The sequence below is a fragment of the Panulirus ornatus genome, chromosome 30, assembly GCF_036320965.1.
Source record: "Panulirus ornatus isolate Po-2019 chromosome 30, ASM3632096v1, whole genome shotgun sequence".
Classification (NCBI taxonomy): Eukaryota; Metazoa; Arthropoda; class Malacostraca; order Decapoda; family Palinuridae; genus Panulirus; species Panulirus ornatus.
In genome coordinates this window covers 18,084,339-18,106,613 of record NC_092253.1, presented here as the reverse complement: position 1 = coordinate 18,106,613, position 22,275 = coordinate 18,084,339, and the positions used below count along the sequence as shown (strand labels likewise).

Here is a 22,275-nt window from a genome sequence, read left to right as displayed (position 1 = left end):
CATTACTCACTGTTAGATGGAAATCACCCACACCTTTCATGTATGTAAGTATAGTCACTCCAAAATGTGTGCAATCACACGTGTTTGGATTTCTTGATTCCAGAGGATATTATAATTTGGAAGAATATGCAACAAATATGACATGTTTTTTTTTTTTTTTTTTTTTTTTTTTTTTTTTTTTTTTATACTTTGTCGCTGTCTCCCGCGTTTGCGAGGTAGCGCAAGGAAACAGACGAAAGAAATGGCCCAACCCCCCCCCCCCCATACACATGTACATACACACGTCCACACACGCAAATATACATACCTACACAGCTTTCCATGGTTTACCCCAGACGCTTCACATGCCTTGCTTCAATCCACTGACAGCACGTCAACCCCTGTATACCACATGACTCCAATTCACTCTATTTCTTGCCCTCCTTTCACCCTCCTGCATGTTCAGGCCCCGATCACACAAAATCTTTTTCACTCCATCTTTCCACCTCCAATTTGGTCTCCCTCTTCTCCTCGTTCCCTCCACCTCCGACACATATATCCTCTTGGTCAATCTCTCCTCACTCATTCTCTCCATGTGCCCAAACCATTTCAAAACACCCTCTTCTGCTCTCTCAACCACGCTCTTTTTATTTCCACACATCTCTCTTACCCTTACGTTACTTACTCGATCAAACCACCTCACACCACACATTGTCCTCAAACATCTCATTTCCAGCACATCCATCCTCCTGCGCACATCTCTATCCATAGCCCACGCCTCGCAACCATACAACATTGTTGGAACCACCATTCCCTCAAACATACCCATTTTTGCTTTCCGAGATAATGTTCTCGACTTCCACACATTTTTCAAGGCTCCCAAAATTTTCGCCCCCTCCCCCACCCTATGATCCACTTCCGCTTCCATGGTTCCATCCGCTGACAGATCCACTCCCAGATATCTAAAACACTTCACTTCCTCCAGTTTTTCTCCATTCAAACTCACCTCCCAATTGACTTGACCCTCACCCCTACTGTACCTAATAACCTTGCTCTTATTCACATTTACTCTCAACTTTCTTCTTCCACACACTTTACCAAACTCAGTCACCAGCTTCCTCATCTTTAGTTAGGGAGAAGATTGTTAAGTGTCTGCAGTCTCTGATCGTATTCTAAACCGGCATCTACTTTCATCACATGAATTACCAAGATTGTATAAAAAATGAGAATTATAGATCTTTGGCATTCAGTAACTATGGAACATGTGGAAAGTACAAGGACCAAAACTGGTAACTGAGGAAATGCAGGAAGAGGAAAGAATATTAAAGATCTTTATAGACATGGTAATAGACATAAGGAAGATTTGAACAGAGATGGAAATCATGATAAAAACTAATACCAAAGAAAGTACTTAAGTTGATACGACTTGGAAAAGAGATGAAGAAAATGAAAAGAAATGGAAATGCATCACTAGAACAAAACAGTGAATTGAAGGAGTATGAATGTGGGAATTACACATTAGCATCATCAAACATAAGACCAAAATGTGAGGATGGCATGAACCAGGGTTTTCAAGAATATGAAATATATAGAACTGATCTAAGAAGGAGACCAAGAGGGAATAAGATTCAGGACAATGACTTGACAGAGTATGCTGAAGATGGTAATGCATTAGACTATTAGAGCCATTTTTTATTGAAGAGCCAGACAAGAAAATTCTTAGCAAAATAGGAATAGAACATGACTGAGATGATGGAACTTTACTTTGTGGTTTGCAGGGGGTGTTAAGAGAGTATTTCCCTCATTCTTCCAAATGCTGTGAGGGTCAGATGCACCATGTATTGCCAGACATTGACTTCAGCTCTCTTCCTTTGAACTAACCATGAGCCATATGAACTTTAAAGAGCAGTATAATCATATAGGTTTACTGTTCTGTGTAGCATTTCCCTTAGCTTCAGATTAAAGATATCTCTGAAATTTGGGAAGTTAAGTCTCTCCATATTTTACATGTATATACTTAGAAGAAAGATTATTAGTGAAAGAGAAGAGAGAAGCATTTGGACGATTTTTGCAGAGAAATAATGCAAATGAGTAGGAAATGTATAAAAGAAAGAGGCAGGAGGTCAAGAGAAAGGTGAAAGAGGTGAAAAAGGGGGCAACTGAGAGTTGGGGTGAGAGAGTATCATTAAATTTTAGGGAGAATAAAAAGATGTTTTGGAAGGAGGTAAATAAAGTGCGTAAGACAAGGGAACAAATAGAAACTTCAATGAAGGGGCCGAATGAGGAGGTGATAACAAGTAGTGGTGATGTGAGGAGTTGGAGTGAGTATTTTGAAGGTTTGTTGAATGTGTTTGATGATAGAGTGGCAGATATAGGGTGTTTTGATCGAGGTGGTGTGCAGAGTGAGAGGGTTAGGGAAAATGATTTGGTAAACAGAGAAGAGGTAGTAAAAGCTTTGAAAGATGAAAGCCAGCAAGGCAGCGGGTTTGGATGGTATTGCAGTGGAATTTAACAAAAAAGGGGGTGACTGTATTGTTGACTGGTTGGTAAGGTTATTTAATGTATATATGATTCATGGTGAGGTGCCTGAGGATTGGCGGGATGCTTGCATAGTGCCATTGTACAAAGGCAAAGGGGATAAGAGTGAGTGCTCAAATTACAGAGGTATAAGTTTGTTGAGTATTCCTGGGAAATTATATGGGAGGGTATTGATTGAAAGGGTGAAGGCATGTACAGAGCATCAAATTGGGGAAGAGCAGTGTGGTTTCAGAAGTAGTAGAGGATGTGTGGATCAGGTGTTTGCTTGTAAGAATGTATGTGAGAAATACTTAGAAAAGCAAATGGATTTGTATGTAGCATTTATGGATCTGGAGAAGGCATATGATAGAGTTGATAGAAATGCTCTGTGGAAGGTATTAAGAATATATGGTGTGCGAGGCAAGTTGTTAGAAACAATGAAAAGGTTTTATCGAGGATGTAAGGCATGTGTACGTATAGGAAGAGAGGAAAGTGATTGGTTCTCAGTGAATGTAAGTTTATGGCAGGGGTGTATGATGTCTCCATGGTTGTTTTATTTGTTTATGGATGGGGTTGTTAGGGAGGTGAATGCAAGAGTTTTGGAAAAAGGGGCAAGTATGAAGTCTGTTGTGGATGAGAGAGCTTGGGAAGTGAGTCAGTTGTTGTTCGTTAATGATACAGCGCTGGTGGCTGATTCATGTGAGAAACTGCAGAAGCTGGTGACTGAGTTTGGTAAAGTGTGTGAAAGAAGAAAGCTGAGAGTAAATGTGAACAAGAGCAAGGTTACTAGGTACAGTAGGGTTGAGGGTCAAGTCAATTGGGAGGTAAGTTTAAATGGAGAAAAATTTGAGGAAGTAAAGTGTTTTAGATATCTGGGAGTGGATCTGGCAGCGGATAGAACTATGGAAGCGGAAGTGAATCATAGGGTGGGGGAGGGGCGAAAATTCTGGGAGCGTTGAAGAATATGTGGAAGCTGAGAACATTATCTTGGAAAGCAAAAATGGGTATGTTTGAAGGAATAGTGGTTCCAACAATGTTGTATGGTTGCGAGGCGTGGGCTATGGATAGAGTTGTGCGCAGGAGGGTGGATTTGCTGGAAATGAGATGTTTGAGGACAATATGTGGCGTGAGGTGGTTTGATCGAGTAAGTAATAATAGAGTAAGAGAGATGTGTGGTAATAAAAAGAGTGTGGTTGAGAGAGCAGAAGAGGGTGTTTTGAAATTGTTTGGTCACATAGAGAGAAAGAGTGAGGAAAGATTGACCAAGAGGATATATGTGTCAGAGGTGGAGGGAACGAGGAGAAGTGGGAGACCAAATTGGAGGTGGAAAGATGGAGTGAAAAAGATTTTGAGTGATCGGGGTGTGAACATGCAGGAGGGTGAAAGGCGGGCAAGGAATAGAGTGAATTGGAACAGTGTGGTATAATGGGGTCGATGTGCTATCAATGGATTGAACTAGGGGCATGTGAAGCATCTGGGGTAAACCATGGAAAGTTGTGTGGGGCCTGGATGTGGAAAGGGAGCTGTGGTTTCGGTGCATTATTACATGACAGCTAGAGACTGAGTGTGATCGAATGGGGCCTTTGTTGTCTTTTCCTAGCGCTACCTCGCACACATGAAGGGGAGGGGGTTGTTATTCCATGTGTGGGCGAGGTGGTGATGGGAATGAATAAAGGCAGACTATGAATGATTTACATGTGTATATATGTATATGTCTATGTGTGTATATATATGTATACATTGAGATGTATAGGTATGTATATTTGCGTGTGTGGAGGTGTATGTATATACATGTGTATGTGGGTGGGTTAGGCATTCTTTCGTCTGTTTCCTTGCACTACCTCGCTAACATGGGAGACAGCGACAAAGCAAAATAGATATAATAAAAATATACTTAGTCTGTACATTCACATACACATATGGTTTATGCCACAGAAACCCTCCTAAGTAAATTTTTAATTGTGCTCAGTCCTGTTTGTTAGCTTGTTATTATCCATGTACACAAGACCTAAAATGTGATACTGCTCTTTTGTGTCCTTATGAAGCTGATCATCCTCGACTCTGGTGTTGCTTTGCTGGTTCACTCAAGTGTTACTGATTGTTGATAGTCAGCAAACTGTGTAACTCTGCCTCCTTTTAAGTGATGGCATGTAAATTGTATCACAGTTTAGGTATTATAAGAGATTAACAAGATATCTCATCTTAAGGAAAGTCTTGGGGCTACTTTACACTTTCTTGAGATTTGCCAGAGATCTATCAAAGTAACTTATGTCACAATAATGAAGACCAAATTCAAATGCATTGCCCTCTGTGGATGACTAATGTAGCAGGAAACTTCGAAATTCTCATAGGTTTTGAAGATATTTGGTACTCATTCACTGTCATTGGTTCAAGAGTGCCCATTTGGTGTCAGGTTTCATTCTAATGTATAATTTATAATGCAGAACAATATTAGGACCAAATGTCAGAACTGCTGTACATTCATTTCATACCATATGCCTTGAGAAAACTTAAGTATTGCAGGGTAACTTACAAGTGTATTGAATGACATGACATCATTAGGAAGTAGCAGTTAGAAATTTTCATAGTTTAGTGGGCCATGAATAAATGTGGATAAACTAAATGCTGTATCCCAAATATTTTAAATTTGTAGTTGTGAAAGTCTGTTGGGGATGAGAGAGCTTGGGAAGTGAGTCAGTTGTTGTTCGCTGATGATACAGCGCTGGTGGCAGATTCATGTGAGAAACTGCAGAAGCTGGTGACGGAGTTTGGTAAAGTGTGTGGAAGAAGAAAGTTAAGAGTAAATGTGAATAAGAGCAAGGTTATTAGGTACAGTAGGGTTGAGGGTCAAGTCAATTGGGAGGTGAGTGTGAATGGAGAAAAACTGGAGGAAGTGAAGTGTTTTAGATATCTGGGAGTGGATCTGTCAGCGGATGGAACCATGGAAGCGGAAGTGGATCATAGGGTGGGGGAGGGGGCGAAAATTTTGGGAGCCTTGAAAAATGTGTGGAAGTCGAGAACATTATCCCGGAAAGCAAAAATGGGTATGTTTGAAGGAATAGTGGTTCCAACAATGTTATATGGTTGCGAGGCGTGGGCTATGGATAGAGTTGTGCGCAGGAGGATGGATGTGCTGGAAATGAGATGTTTGAGGACAATGTGTGGTGTGAGGTGGTTTGATCGAGTAAGTAACGTAAGGGTAAGAGAGATGTGTGGAAATAAAAAGAGCGTGGTTGAGAGAGCAGAAGAGGGTGTTTTGAAATGGTTTGGGCACATGGAGAGAATGAGTGAGGAAAGATTGACCAAGAGGATATATGTGTCGGAGGTGGAGGGAACGAGGAGAAGAGGGAGACCAAATTGGAGGTGGAAAGATGGAGTGAAAAGGATTTTGTGTGATCGGGGCCTGAACATGCAGGAGGGTGAAAGGAGGGCAAGAAATAGAGTGAATTGGAGCGATGTGGTATACAGGGGTTGACGTGCTGTCAGTGGATTGAATCAAGGCATGTGAAGCGTCCGGGGTAAACCATGGAAAGCTGTGTATGTATGTATATTTGCGTGTGTGGACGTGTGTATATACATGTGTATGGGGGGGGTTGGGCCATTTCTTTCGTCTGTTTCCTTGCGCTACCTTGCAAACGCGGGAGACAGCGACAAAGTATAAAAAAAAAAAAAAAAAAGTGAAAGTAATTAATAATTTAACATTGATTATGTCTTTCATCTATGTACGAGCAGTTGCCATTGTAATACCTATATTGAATTGTCTACATTGTGGAGAAGCATGATTTTGTAAATTGTGTTCTCAAAATGATGTAAATTTTTTTCAGCTTCATCAATTTGAAATAGTTTTTCCAGTTGAGCAGAAACGCCGGCTTCTGAAGCGCTTGCGACGCAAGGGAATGGGTTATGTAGAATTTGAACCTGAAAACCACCGCATCAACATCAAAACTCGGAAATCAGTGAATACAATTCTGTCAGTTCTCCGTAAAGTGGATCCCAATGCTCGACATTTAGGAACATACCGGGAAACTCTACTAGAAGAGACTTTAGTAGCAGATTCCCATGAGGTTATAGATAGATTATAGAAGTAGGAAAGGTGCTAGTGTGATATGTTAATGGACCAGTAATGACCTTGTCATATCACAGTCAACATGCTACAGGAGTATCCATCCTTTTACATATACATTTACATCTATTGCAATATTTCCTACACTGTTTTGTCATGTTTCATGTGTATTGTTCTGGTAGCGCTTAGTTGTTTAGTTGTTAACCGAACCCTAAACTAGTGTTCAAGAGGTGCTCTTTAGCTAAGCGATACACTTGCAACACATACAGACGCATATGTGGTGTTGATTCTCATGACTTGCAGTATATTCTCATTTGTTCTGATACAGTGACAGTTTTTGTTAATGCTGTATAGTCCACATACAGTACCTATTTTTAATGCTTAAGTACAGTAAAGTAAGAAGTGAAAAAGGGTATAAATGAGTTTTGGTATTAAGATTACAATGGATACATATGGGTTTTGGATAACATAGACAAAACAGTAAGCTTTGCAGTGGCAGTAATTTGATTTTTGTTAGTTGGTAATCTTTTATTATAATGCAGAACTTAAATGCATGGTGAATGCAAGCCATATTTTATTGTTGATAAAAAGAATGGACGTAAGTATGACTTCCATGTATAAGAAAGTATATATCAACATTGAATTGATATCTCGTGTTGAAAGTCAGTCACCAGAAGTGATTTGTGCCTCATGCATGGAGACAGCTTTGTACTTTGTAAGCAAAAATTTATAGAATTACTGTACTCACAGGATAATGAAGGTGCTGCACCATATGATGCTGATTGAATTTTTTTGTATTCTGCATCACCACATATATGATATGATGGCAGTGGTCTATAGCATTTTAAACTCTCAGGCAATCTGCCTGTTTGGTTAAAGAAAAAAATTAATTGGTAAAGTTCAGAATGCTTAATCAGGATATTTATTTTCCCATTTAATATTCGATTTTGTATTGTGAGCTTGGCCAGAGCCACAAGGCATCTAAAAATCTCATATGTAATCTCTAGTCATATACATATATCACATTGTTTTCATGACCTCATTATACAGTTGAGAAGACAATTTTATTGATTTTTATTTTTTGTATATTCTTACTTTCTGAGACTGCCAGAAAGCTTGGCTTTTGACTTTATTTACTCACTGTATTCACTTAAATCTCTAGACAGAGAGTAATAGTCCCTTTATAGTTCTTGAATTATACTCATGATGAATATAATTTCTAGGTGTGCATTATCAGAATTGTTGAGTGCAAGTGTTTGGAGCTGATTTTTCTCTTGCATAAGAGTGTCATGTATACAGCTTTTAGTGTAAAGAACATGATGTGTTAAACTCAGTTGAGTTTATTGGTATTTTCTTGGTCCTCCATTTTGGAGTCCCATTCTTGATCCATATAGAGTGGATCCTTCTGATATCTCCAACCTGTGTATATCTGTACAGGCTTCTGGAAGTGAGTATTGTAAGTACTAACTATAGTTATCTTTATCATTCAACTATTTCTTTTACTGAGTTCATGTAAGCAAAGTGCTAGAGACTTCACTCCTCTTCACAGGAAATTCTCAGCCAGCACAGTCAGTGTAAAGTTCTCCTGTCTCTGCTTTGACCTAAGTTGGTTTGAAAGTGGTAAATTTACCTTAAAATCCAGTTTTCTGTGGTGGAAAGTATTTTGAATATGCATTAGTGGCAACAGAGTCAACCAGAGTTTTCATTGCTTTGCTCAAAAGTAAATAGTTTTGTACAAGAATGCTTTAGTGTGGAAAATTTTAATCATATGACTTTTGTGATAATTGCTAGTCATTTGTTATTTTAGTAATGTGAAAATACTCAAGTCACTTCTCAATGAAAATATTCATATTACAAACTCTCTGTGTTTACATTCTTCAAGGGTTATCATAAGTTAGAGTGTTGAGGATACTATTATTCAGGGATATTCATCTAGTTTATTAAAAGTATCTTCCCCCAGTGTAAATAATACACCACCATAGCCACAAAGGAGCACAAGCAAAATGTTTTGTATTCACAAAGTAAGTGCTCCATTTTAGTCATGTAAGTAGTGTCAGTATGGTACATTGTTACTTAGTCTTGCTTTTCTTCCAGAGAGATTTGGCTCATACATTTGTGACATTTTTGTGGGATTGTAAGACAATATGGTCATATTCATCTGTTGTCCAGTGCCATATCTGTGACAGATCACTTTTTTTTTTTAGTTCGATTTCATTATCCCTCTCCATTAGATGTATGTGAGGTAAAAGACTGCATATGTCTGGAATGTCCAGGCAGAGGATACATTGGATTGTAGGCATTTAAAGCATCCCTTTAAGTTAAAGAAAATATAATCCATCTGTAATTGTACAATTGTCTGTTAGCTGTGCCAGTTATTAAATGAGTTAGCAATCCTCTCTACATTATCAGTTATGAAATGACAGAGAGAAACCCTCCTTGTAAGTCACGTTCCTTTCAAGACATTCATGATTCATCCTAAATTTGTTTGGGAATACCCATTGTGATTCCATAGTTGTTTACATATGTATAGGAATGAATTAAGCATGGGAAGCCAAAAAGAATTGTTCATATATGTATATGCAAGTTACCAGTTTTTACTGCCTTTCATACTTCTGCAGCCTATCTTGAGCCATACATGTATATGCAAGTTAACCAGTATTTACTTCCTTTCTTATTTTTAAAGCCTCCTTTGAGCCTTTTAATGTTATTGATGATTATATTTTATTTTCATTTATTTCTCTTCGTTTGATGTAAATCATCCTTCTCAGCGCTCATTTGGAGCAATAAAGGAATGTTATTCAATCATTTGCTCCCTCTCAACTTGACAGTAGTTAATGTAGACCATGGGAACTCTTGCTTTTATGAGTATCAAAATTTTAGGATATTTTAGGATGCTCATCACAGCTATTGAACCCTTTAGTGGCAGCTGACATTGATTTTTAACATTTTGCCCATGTCTTTTTATTACCAGTAATAGCTTACAGAGGTCTTTTCTATAATTGAGAAGGCATAGAAAAAAATTCTGCTGTCCTCAGTACCCAAAGAATTACCATTGTAAGGGCATGGCTGTTGACCTTGCAAGTTATGTGCACATGGCGACCTGTGGAAAACATGTTGATCATTGGATGACTGAATTGATGAGAGACATCAATGAATGAAACAGGTTTTGAGGGAAATGAATAAAAATAGTATGAGAAATGTGTAGGAATGAATAACACGAAGAGTGACATCAGTGGATTACGTAATAAGGAAGGAGGCCTAGATAGGAAGCATCCCTGATGACCTTGTGCTTTTGAAATAAATATACATAACAGCACCCAATTTTCACTTTATACAATTTTGGAGGAGTGGGGGAATTTCATAGGTGATGATGGGTAAAGAGCTCGAATATTTCATGGAAAAACAGCTCCAATGGATGCCAACTACAAGATGTCCTTACGCTTATGTGTAATGTGAAAGGTGTAACATTTCTGAATATGTCCATGTTATTTACAACCAGTTCTTTACCTGTGTGAGTGTATAATGAAAATAAGATCAGTAGAAAGAAATCTTTTCCTCCCTTCGTGACAGTTATCAAACATCCCATTTGCACTCTTCACCTGTTCACTTAGTTTCTTTGGAGCAAGCCAAAACCAAGGTAATATAATACTATAAGTTTCTGTTTATTATTGTCACTCTTTAATGCACCTCTGTTATTTTGTAAAGGAATTCTTTTTCTTTTGTCCTTTTCATGATAGAATTTGTAGACTATACCAACCATTTAAGGGTAAAGATAGATGACTTGGCCCCAAGAAACATTTTAATTTTAGCATACATATAGAATGTTTGGTGGAACATAATTTGAAACTTTTGTATATTAGAAATGGAGCAAGATAATCTTGAAAGGAAAATATTGGAATATTGTTAAGTATAAGATATATTCCTTTATTTGGATGATTATGCTTCTACCATTGTTGTAGGCTCTCAAAGGTCTGTCTCACATTTTTCTTAGACTGTCTATTCCTAAAAGACTGTGACAATGACTTGGGAGTTAACTCAGAAGTGTACCACATTCCAATTTTTTGGCAGATAATCAAATAATTATTCTAGAACTGTTGTTTCATGAATGTACTGTACTTTGAGGCTGAAAGGTTCTTTTTCTTTTGTGGTCATTCATTTTAATTTCATGTTTTATTCAGTTCATGGCTGTTTGATTCTGCAGAGAATGATACAGATATTTCTCTTGTCATTTTTTGGTTTCATAGGATATCTATCAGGTGCTCCTGTTATATATTTTCTGTTTGTATTACGTTACTTTCCATCTTGTTGGAGAGATCATTTAGATTATGATTTGTATTCATTATACTGCTTTGTTGGATTGTTTGTCTAGTAATGTCTAGGAGAATTTTGACAATCAGGGATCAATTGCAGGTATTATTAGGAAACATTAAAAAGCAGTTGACTACACTCCCTGTGTATTTCCTAGGCCAGATATTCATTTACATGCAAATGCAGGTGCAATTCTTTTGAAGAATGGGGCTGTATAAGGTTTGTACAGTACAGCATTCTTTATAATGTATAAACATTGTAGATAAATCAAAATACCTTTGCACTGTAGCAAGCATTCATTTTTCATTTCTGTAGTTGAATAGATGATGCTAGAGCTGCCATGTCTGAAACTAATTTCTGGTTGTAAGTTCTCTAGATTGCCAATCTTGTAAGGCAGGTATTTAACCCTCTCAGGGTTTTCATGTGCATTTAATGTATGAATAACTTTTGCACCCTTGCAGTTTTTTATATGTTGCATTGGCAGAATGCTTGCATAGTGCCGTTGTACAAAGGCAAAGGGGATAAGAATGAGTGCTCAAATTACAGAGGTATAAGTTTGTTGAGTATTCCTGGTAAATTATATGGGAAGGTATTGATTGAGAGGGTGAAGGCATGTACAGAGCATCAGATTGGGGAAGAGCAGTGTGGTTTCAGAAGTGGTAGAAGATGTGTGGATCAGGTGTTTGCTTTGAAGAATGTATGTGAGAAATACTTAGAAAAGCAAATGGATTTGTATGTAGCATTTATGGATCTGGAGAAGGCATATGATAGAGTTGATAGAGATGCTCTGTGGAAGGCATTAAGAATATATGGTGTGGGAGGCAAGTTGTTAGAAGCAATGAAAAGTTTTTATCGAGGATGTAAGGCATGTGTACGTGTAGAAAGAGAGGAAAGTGATTGGTTCTCTGAATGTAGGTTTGTGGCAGGGGTGTGTGATGTCTCCATGGTTGTTTAATTTGTTTATGGATGGGGTTGTTAGGGAGATGAATGCAAGAGTTTTTGAAAGAGGGGCAAATATGCAGTCTGTTGTGGATGAGAGAGCTTGGGAAGTGAGTCAGTTGTTGTTCGCTGATGATACAGCGCTGGTGGCTGATGCGGGTGAGAAACTGCAGAAGCTGGTGACTGAGTTCGGTAAAGTGTGTGAAAGAAGAAAGCTGAGAGTAAATGTGAATATGAGCAAGGTTATTAGGTACAGTAGGGTTGAGGGACAAGTCCATTGGGAGGTAAGTTTGAATGGAGAAAAACTGGAGGAAGTGAAGTGCTTTAGATATCTGGGAGTGGATCTGGCAGCGGATGGAACCATGGAAGCGGAAGTGAATCATAGGGTTGAGGAGGGGGCGAAAGTTCTGGGAGCGTTGAAGAATGTTTGGAAGTCGAGAACATTATCTCAGAAAGCAAAAATGGGTATGTTTGAAGGAATAGTGGTTCCAACAATGTTATAAGGTTGTGAGGCATGGGCAATAGATAGAGTTGTGCAGAGGATGGTGGATGTGCTGGAAATGAGGTGTTTGAGGGCAGTATGTGGTATGAGGTGGTTTGATCAAGTAAGTAATAATAGGGTAAGAGAGATGTGTGGAAATAAAAAGAGTGTGGTTAAGAGAGCAGAAGAGGGTGTTTTGAAATGGTTTGGTCACATGGAGAGAATGAGTGAGGAAAGATTGACCAAGAGGATATATGTGTCAGAGGTGGAGGGAACGAGGAGAAGTAGGAGGCGAAATTGGAGGTGGAAAGAAGGAGTGAAAAAGATTTTGAGTGATCGGGGTGTGAACATGCAGGAGGGTGAAAGGTATGCAAGGAATAGAGTGAATTGGAACGATGCGGTATACCGGGGTCGACGTGCTGTCAATGGATTGAACCAGGGCATGTGAAGCGTCTGGAGTAAACCATGGAAAGCTTTGTGGGACCTGGATGTGGAAAGGGAGCTGTGGTTTTGGTGCATTATTACATAACAGCTAGAGACTGAGTGTGAATGAATGTGGCCTTTGTTGTCTTTTCCTAGCGTTACCTCGCGCACATGCAGGGGGGAGGGTGTTTTTATTCCATGTGTGGCAGGGTGGCAGTGGGAATGAATAAAGGCATACAGTATGAATTATGTGCATGTGTATATATGTATTTGTCTGTGTGTGTATATATATGTATACGTTGAGAAGTATAGGTATGTATATTTGCGTGTGTGGTTGTGTATGTATATACATGTGTATGTGGGTGGGTTGGGCCATTCATTCGTCTGTTTCCTTGCGCTACCTCGTTAACATGGGAGACAGCGACAAAGTAAAATGAAGAAAATGAATAAATAAAGCATTAGATGTAATTTTTAGCATTGTCCCAATTTTGTATTACAGCTTGATCATCCCTAATTAAAATATTCCAAATGCTCTACTGTCCGAAACTTTTATAGTGGACATGACATGACATTACAAGTGAGAAATTTCACGCCTGACCTCACTTGCCTATGCTGGGCTCTGATGCTCTGTTGGCGCTAGTTTGTTATGAACCATCATTACCGCCAGACCTACGTACATTATTCGCAGTTTTTTGCTTATTCTCTGCTCTGTGTGAGTGTAAGAAAATAATTGCTTATCAGTAGCATATAAATTCAGAGTCAGGAATGAAGTTGATGCCAAACAACCACAGATTGTGCACATGGGTGGCTGATGTCATGACACTTTAGCTTTCTGATGGTTTAGTGTTACACAAACTTAGTTTCAATGCCAAAATTATTAAAAATATTGTATACATTACCTTCAGGATATGTATATAAATTGTGTGTGAAACATTGATGGATTTTGTGTTTAGACTTGGGTCCCATCATCAGAATATCTCATTATTTATTATCCATCATGACTTATGTGGAAAACAGGTTGTTATGGAAACAAACAGGTTAGAGCTAAGACATACCTCCATGTTTCGACTGTTCAATGGTCTTCCTCAGGAGATACTAATTCCAGCATTTGGTGGGACTGTGTTCCCCAGCAAGTGATGGTCACCTGGTAGGAGGCCATGGTGTGTCATTCTCCAATTGGATCGCTTGTCCTGCTGCCTTCAACTGTTCACAGCGATTTCCGCTAGCTGATGTGACCAGCGAATGAACCCAGACCTTGTTGTAATATTGTTCTTAATTCCTTCCTCTAGTTAAGTTCTCACACTATCACTAAATGGTTTGTCTTTTTCCTGTGGTTGCCTTGGCATCAACCGTTTAGTGATATTCCAAAATCCGAAAAATCCAAAACGATTCTGGTCCCAGGCATTTCGGTTAAGGGATACTCAACTTCTACTAAGTTTTGTACTAACTTTTTATAAGTACAGATTGAAAAATTTTACTTTTTCATAGCATGATTTCAGCTAGATAGGGGATAAGGGCTGGGGAGTAAAGGACACTACCTATGTAACACCTGCATCATAAGAGGCAACTAAGAGGGAAAAGAGCATGACACTGGAAACACTCTTCCATATATTATCACTTTCCACAAGGAACAGCAGAAGAGAGCCAATACAAACAAGGATTCCTCCACAAAGGCTCAGGTTGGGATGGCTGAATGTGTGTAGATATAACCAGGGTGAGAGAATGGAGAGATATGTTCTATCTTTAATTAAATTAATATGGATGACCACTATGAATGTAACCAAGTGGATGGGTGCAGAATGATTCAGAAATTTTCCGAGGTACAAAGTTTAGGGTTATTGTCGGTACCTACGAGTACCAACAGCAAGATTTTGTGGGAATGCGTTAAAGAATATAAGGAAATAAGATCAAGAAAAGAGGAAACAGGAAGGAGCCAGGCAGGGAGGGCTCATCCTCCTTGAAGGCTCAGACTGGAGCGTCTAAATATGTGTAAATGTAACCAATACAATAAGAGAGGGGATATGGGTAGAATGTTTAAGGAAAGGAACTTGGATTTTCTGATGCTGAATATAACAAAGCCCAAGCTTAAGGGGGAAGAATGGTTTGGAAATGTCTTGGAGTAAAGTCAGGAGTTAGTGAGGGGGCAAGAGTTAAGGAAGGAGTAGCATTACTCCTGAAGCAGGAGTTGTTGGAGTGTATGATAGAATGTAAGGAAGTAAATTTTATATTGATGCGTATGAAACTGAAAGTGGATGGCTAGAGATGGGTAATTATTGGTGATTATGCTCCTGGCCATGAGATGAGAGTTAAGTGTTTCGGGTGCAACTGAGTGTGTATGCAGTTTTGATGGATGATTTTAATGCGAAGGTAAGTAATGTGGCAGTTGAGGGTATAATGGGGTATTCAGGGTTATGAATGGAAGTGGTGAAGGGATTGTAGAGCTGTTTGCTGAAAAAGATTTGTTTTGGTAATACCTGCTTTAAAGAGGGAAATGCACAAGTAAATAGGAGAGGTAGTCAACAGGCATTATTAGATTAGATACTGATATATAAACGAGTAAAAGAGAGACCTTTGGATGCAAATGTGCTGAGAGGGGCAGTAGGTGGACTGTCAGATCACTATCTTGTGAGGTGAGCATGAAGAATTGTAAAGGTTTTTGAGAAGAGGAAAAACTATCAGGGAGGAAGTGTTGGAGAGTAAGTCTGTTTGGAAAGGAGACATGTGTGAAGATATAACAGGAGAGCTTGAATGCAGAATGTGAGAGTAAATGAAGCAAGGGGAGTGGGTGAGGAATAGGAGTAATCTAGGGATGCATGTAGCAAGCAAAGGGTGGGAAGTGTGCAGATTAGAAAGTGTAATGAGTGGTGGGATGAAGAAATAAAGTTGCTAGTGAAAGAGAAAAGAAAGGCACTTGGGTGGTACTTATTGGGAAGGAGTGCAAATGATTGGGAGACGTTTAAGAAAAAGCAGCAGTAGGACAGATGGAGGGTACAGGGGTTGAAGAAGAGGGTAATTGACTGTTGGGTTGAACAAGTAACAGTAAACTTCAGGGGAAGTGAAGAGATGTATTGGAAGGAAATAATTAATGTGTGAAAGTCAAGAGATCAAATGGGAACAATGGTGAAGGGGGTCAAAAGTGAAAGCAATAGCAGGTAGTGATGAAATTATGAGGAGATGGAGTGAGTATTTTGAAGGATTGTTTAATGTGTTTGATGACAAAGTGACAAATGTAGGGTGTTTTTGGTCATGGTGGTATGCAAAGTGGGAGAGTCATGGAGAGTGGTTTGGTGAAGAGAGAAGGGGTGGTGAAAGCCTAGTGTAAGATGAAATGCAACAAGGCAGCTGAAGTGTTTACATGAGAAAGACAGACAACTGGAGGCCTGATTGGCTCATGACTGGGTTGTGTGAAAAAAAAGGAAAAATTTAACTTGAAAATGAATTTAATTCCACTCTGTACTTTTTTAAGCTATCACTGACTCCCTGCTGCTGCACATTAGCCTTCTAGTGTCAAAATTACTGGTGGTGTTTATACATTTATTTCTGGCATTTTTCTTAAAGTATACCTGAATTTGTAAAATGTGTCTAAACGACTTTTGAAGATATTTATAATTTTAGCATTCACTATGTCTGATGGTAACTTATTCCAGTGCTCAACACACCTAGAGTAAAAGAAACTTTTTCCCACATCCATACTACATCTTGTAGCTTTGAGTTTTATTTCATTTGTCCTAATAACCGTATTTGTATTTTGTAAAGATGCTCATGGTTTACTTTATCAAACTTGTTCAGAATTTTGAAATCTTGGATTAAGTGACTTCGAAGTCTACGTTTTTTAAGTTAGAAGAGATATAATCTTTTTAACCTCTTCGTATGCCAGATTATTAAAGGATGGGATCAGTTTTGTTGCACATCTTTGTACTTCTAATTTTTACTAGTTTGCAGACAAACTGGACTGCATATTCAAGGTGTGGTCTTAATATAGAATTATACAGTGTGAGAATTGTTTCTGGAGTCTTATAATCTGTGAAACCTAACATGTGATTACCTTTTTTACTTCCTGCTTGACATAGTTTAGTGTATTTCAAATTGTTGCTAATGACAACTCCAATGTCTTTTTCTTCATTGACTTTAGTTAGAGAGTTTCTGAATAGTGTGTAGTCATAGCGTATATTCTTGTCTCCAAGTGCTTAACTTTACACTTGTCTACATTGAACTTCATTTGCCATCTGTCTGACCAGTCTATTAGTAAGTTAAGATCTCTCTGACTCATTTTGGAGTCCTGTCTGTTTGCAGCTCTACCTTCTAGTTTAGTATCATCAGCAGATTTGGAGATCTTAGGCATGAGACCGAGTTCTAGGTCATTAATTTATATTATGAAAAGAATTGGGCCTAGGATTGACCCCAGTAGCACACCACTTGTGATGCCTAGCTAATTTGAGGCCTTGCCATTTAATACTACATGCCGCTCTCTTCCAGGATGTATTCTTTGATCCATGTACAGAGTTCTTCACCAATTCCATGTGCTTTGAATTTATGTGAAAGTCTTTTTTGAGGTACTGTATCAAAAGCCTTTTGAAAATCTAACTATACTACATCAGACGATAACTATTCATCCCAGTTCTGATAAATAACACTTAAGAATTATAGCAAAGTCATCAGGCGGGATCTTTTATAAAGAAACCTGCGTTGGTTGTTTGATACAATTTCATCTTCTAGAAACGTGACAGTTTTATCTTGAATTATTTTTTCCATCATTTTACCTAATACTGCCATAAGGCTAATTGGGCAGTAATTCAATTAGTGGGTTTGTTGCCTTACTCAGACCCTTCCTGTACTGGACCCTACCAGAATTGTTTATAAAAGTTACCTGAGAGTTGACCTTTATCTATGCCAACCCACTACTTATACTGCTAGTGTAGTCCCCAACTGACCCTACTTGACCTTTCTTTGCTAACTCCTCAGCCTGTGAGGTTACTGATACTATAGCCAAGGGTCCCTCCTGCCAAGAGTCCATCCATCTGACCCACCCTCCACAGCTACCTCCTCACACTTCCTCACTCTCCTAGTTCCTTTGTTAGCTAGACAGTGATTTGCTCTCATGAGTAGTTTATCTGTCAAAAAAAAGAAAAAGAAAAAAAAAGCCTAGTATACTTATCCAGTACTCTTCCAAGGCAAGCTTTCCCCGTTCCATTTAAGTGAAGACCAACCCTAGCATACAGAGATCTATCATGACTAAAATGGTCCCACAGGTCTATATTAAACACACTATCCTCCTCCCTACAGAGAGCATCGATTCTTCTCTTTATCCCCAGCATTCTATTGAGGGAACAGGAATTGATGCCATACCTTGGTAGCAATCCTTATACATGTTGAATTTATAAGGAAAGTGGGAGACTGTGTTGTTGCTTGGTTGATAAGGATATCCAATGTATGTATGGATCATGGCGAGGTGCCTGAGGGTTGTATAAAGACAAGGGGGATAAAGGTGAGTGTTCAAACTTCAGACATTAAGGTTGTTGAGTATACCTGATGAATTGTATGCAAGGGTATTCTTTTAGAGGGTGAAGGCATGTAGAGAGCATCAGATTGGGGAGGAGCAGTGTGGTTTAAGAAGTGGTAGGGGATGTGTGGCTCAGGTGTTTCCTTTAAAGATTGTTTGTCAAAAGTATTTAGAGGAACAGATGCATTTATACGTGGTATTTATGGATCTGGAGAAGGCACACGATAAGGTTGATAGAGATCCTTTGGAGAAGGGCCTAATAATATACAGTGTGGGTGATAAGCCACTAGAAGTAGAGAAGTTTTTATCAATGGTGTTAGGCATGTGTACAAGTAGGAACAGAGGAGAGTGAATGGTTTCTCTGCATGATGTTGCCATGGTTGTTCAGATTGTTTATGGATGGGCTGGTGAGGGAGGCAGATGCAATTATGCAGTCTGTTGGAGATGAGAGGGCCTGGGAAGTGAGTCATTTACTGTTGATGTAGCAAGTGACAAACTGCAGAATTTGGTGACTGAGTTTAGAAGTGTGTGTGAAAGAAGAAAGTTAAACTGAACATGAATAAAAGCAGTTATTAGGCTCAGCAAGGTTGGGGGACAAGTTAGGTGGGATATAAGTTTGAATGGAGAAAAATTAGAGGAAGTAAAGTGTTTTAGATATCTGGGAGTGGACATGGCAGCAAATGGAACCATGGAAGAAGTGAGTCATAGGGTGGGGGAGGGGGCAAAAGTTCTAGGAGCAATGAAGAATGTGGGAAAAGAGTGAACATTACCTGGAAGGACAAAAAAGTTATGTATCAAGGAATAGTAGTCTCAACAATATTTTATGGATGGGAAGCATGGGCTGTAGATAGGGTTGTGGGGAGGAAGATGGATGTGTTTGAAATGTTTGAGGGCAATATGTGGTGTGAGGTGGTTTGATTATAAAAGTAATGAAAGAATAAGAAAAATGTGTAGTAATGAAAAGAGTGTAGTTGAGAAAGCAGAAGAGGATGTGCTGAAATTATTTGAACATATGGAGAGAATGAGTGAGGAAAGGTTGACAAAGAGGATATATGTGTCAGAAGTGGAGGGAACAAGGAGAATGGGGAGATCAAATCAGAGATGGAACGTTGGAGTGAAAAAGATTTTATGCAATCAGGACCTGAATGTGCAGAAGAGTGAAAGGCATGCTCAGGCTGGAGTGTTCTGGTATACTGGGATTAAGGTGTCATCATTGGACTGAACCAGGGCACGTGAAACATCCAAAGTAAACTATGGATGTAGTTAGGGAGCTTTGGTTTCAATGCCTTACTCCTGAGAGCTCATGTGGCCTTTTTTTTGTCAGTTTCTTGGCTCTACCTCAATGATACAGGAGGTGATGATCAGATGTAGGAGAGAAAATAATGTATATTATTTTTTCTTTTCTTTCATGCATTTATGCTGTTTCCTGTGGGGCAGGGTGGTGTTGGGAATGGATGACAGCATACAAATATGAATACATATATGTGTATGCATGTTTTTTCTTATTTCCTGTAGAAGGCTTCATTCATGGACAAAAGTCCACATCAAGGCTGAGCCTCAATTGAAATATAGAGAGAATTATGAAACTGAAAATGAAAAGACAAGGAAAAATATTTATGAATTTTGGAGGAAGTGAAAACCTTGTCTTTTGAAATGTGCCAGGTCATAGTTATTGGAAAAGACATGAGAAGGTTGAGTTGCAAAGCTTTGACGTGTAGGAAAGAAGCAAGTATGAAAACAGACCACCCTTAAGTTGCCAATGGCCACACAATAATCATGTGAAGCAGCAGCTTGCTGAATATTTCTTGGTCTAGCTAGTGGTGTGGGCACACAAGAAGCCATGTATATGCATATGTTTGTATGTGAGTGGATGTATCTTCCATTGTCAGTTTTTAGGTGCTACCTCACTAACATAGGAAACAGCAATCAATAAAGGCAGCAAGTATAAATTTATACATGGAAATCCATTTATGTCTGTGTATGTATATGTATATGAGTTTGGTAAAGTGTGTGAAAGAAGAAAGTTAAGAGTAAATGTGAATAGGAGCAAGGTTATTAGGTATAGTAGGGTTGAGGGTCAAGTCAATTGGGAGGTAAGTTTGAATGGAGAAAAACTGGAGGAAGTAAAGTGTTTTTAGATATCTGGGAGTGGATCTGGCAGCAGATGGAACCATGGAAGCGGGAGTAAATCATAGGGTGTGGGAGGGGGCGAAAATCCTGGGTGCCTTGAAGAATGTGTGGAAGTCAAGAACATTATCTCCAAAAGCAAAAATGGCTATGTTTGAAGGAATAGTGGTTCCAACAATGTTGTATGGTTGTGAGGCATGGGCTATGGATTGAGTTGTGCGCAGGAGGGTGGATGTGCTGGAAATGAGATGTTTGAGGACAATAAGTGGTGTGAGGTGGTTTGATCGAGTAAGTAATGTAAGGGTAAAAGAGATGTGTGGAAATAAAAAGAGCGTGGTCGAGAGAGCAGAAGAGGGTGTTTTGAAATGGTTTGGGCACATGAAGAGAATGAGTGAGGAAAGATTGACCAAGAGGATATATGTGTCGGAGGTGGAGGGAAGAAGGAGAAATGGGAGACCAAATTGGAGGTGGAAAGATGGAGTGAAAAAGATTATGAGTGATCGGGGCCTGGACATGCAGGAGGGTGAAAGGCGGGCAAGGAATAGAGTGAATTGGATCGATGTGGTATACCGGGGTCGACATGCTGTCAATGGATTGAATCAGGGCTTTCCGAGATAATGTTCTCGACTTCCACACATTTTTCAAGGCTCCCAAAATTTTCGCCCCCTCCCCCACCCTATGATCCACTTCCGCTTCCATGGTTCCATCCGCTGACAGATCCACTCCCAGATATCTAAAACACTTCACTTCCTCCAGTTTTTCTCCATTCAAACTCACCTCCCAATTAACTTGACCCTCACCCCTACTGTACCTAATAACCTTGCTCTTATTCACATTTACTCTTAACTTTCTTCTTCCACACACTTTACCAAACTCAGTCACCAGCTTCTGCAGTTTCTCACATGAATCAGCCACCAGCGCTGTATCATCAGCGAACAACAACTGACTCACTTCCCAAGCTCTCTCATCCCCAACAGACTTCATACTTGCCCCTCTTTCCAGGACTCTTGCATTTACCTCCCTAACAACCCCATCCATAAACAAATTAAACAACCATGGAGACATCACACACCCCTGCCGCAAACCTACATTCACTGAGAACCAATCACTTTCCTCTCTTCCTACACGTACACATGCCTTACATCCTCGATAAAAACTTTTCACTGCTTCTAACAACTTGCCTCCCACACCATATATTCTTAATACCTTCCACAGAGCATCTCTATCAACTCTATCATATGCCTTCTCCAGATCCATAAATGCTACATACAATATATATATATATATATATATATATATATATATATATATATATATATATATATTTTCATACTATTCGCCATCTCCCGCATTAGCGAGGTTGCGCTAAGAACAGAGGACTGGGCCTTTGAGGGAATATCCTCACCTGGCCCCCTTCTCTGTTCCTTCTTTTGGAAAACTAAAAAAAAAAAAAAAAAACCCGAGAGGGGAGGATTTCCAGCCCCCCCCCCCCACTCCCTTCCCTTTTAGTCGCCTTCTACGACACGCAGGGAATACGTGGGAAGTATTCTTTCTCCCCTATCCCCAGGGATGATATATATATATATTTCTTTTCTTTTAAACTATTCGCCATTTCCCGCGTTAGCGAGGTAGCATTAAGAACAGAGGACTGGGCCTTTGTGGAATATCTCCTCGTTCCCTCCACCTCTGACACATATATCCTCTTGGTCAATCTTTCCTCACTCATTCTCTCCATGTGACCAAACCATTTCAAAACACTCACAACCATACAACATTGTTGGAACCACTATTCCTTCAAACATACCCATTTTTGCTTTCCGAGATAATGTTCTCGACTTCCACACATTCTTCAAGGTTCCCAGAACTTTTCGCCCCCTCCCCCACCCTATGATTCACTACCGCTTCCATGGTTCCATCCGCTGCCAAATCCACTCCCAG

The 22,275-nt window shown here is 39.3% G+C and overlaps 1 protein-coding gene across 1 annotated transcript in view; it reads left to right on the top strand.

The window, feature by feature from the left end:
• LOC139758526 (uncharacterized) overlaps positions 1 to 21,619 on the top strand; it is a 78,448-nt gene extending 56,829 nt beyond the window's left edge. The window contains exons 3-5 of the mRNA XM_071680046.1: positions 1,415 to 1,642; positions 4,746 to 4,909; positions 6,321 to 21,619. Coding sequence (XP_071536147.1) covers positions 1,415 to 1,642; positions 4,746 to 4,909; positions 6,321 to 6,578 — 650 coding nt within the window. The 3' untranslated portion in view covers positions 6,579 to 21,619. The remainder of the gene's footprint in view (positions 1 to 1,414; positions 1,643 to 4,745; positions 4,910 to 6,320) is intronic.
• Positions 21,620 to 22,275: the final 656 nt, after the last annotated feature.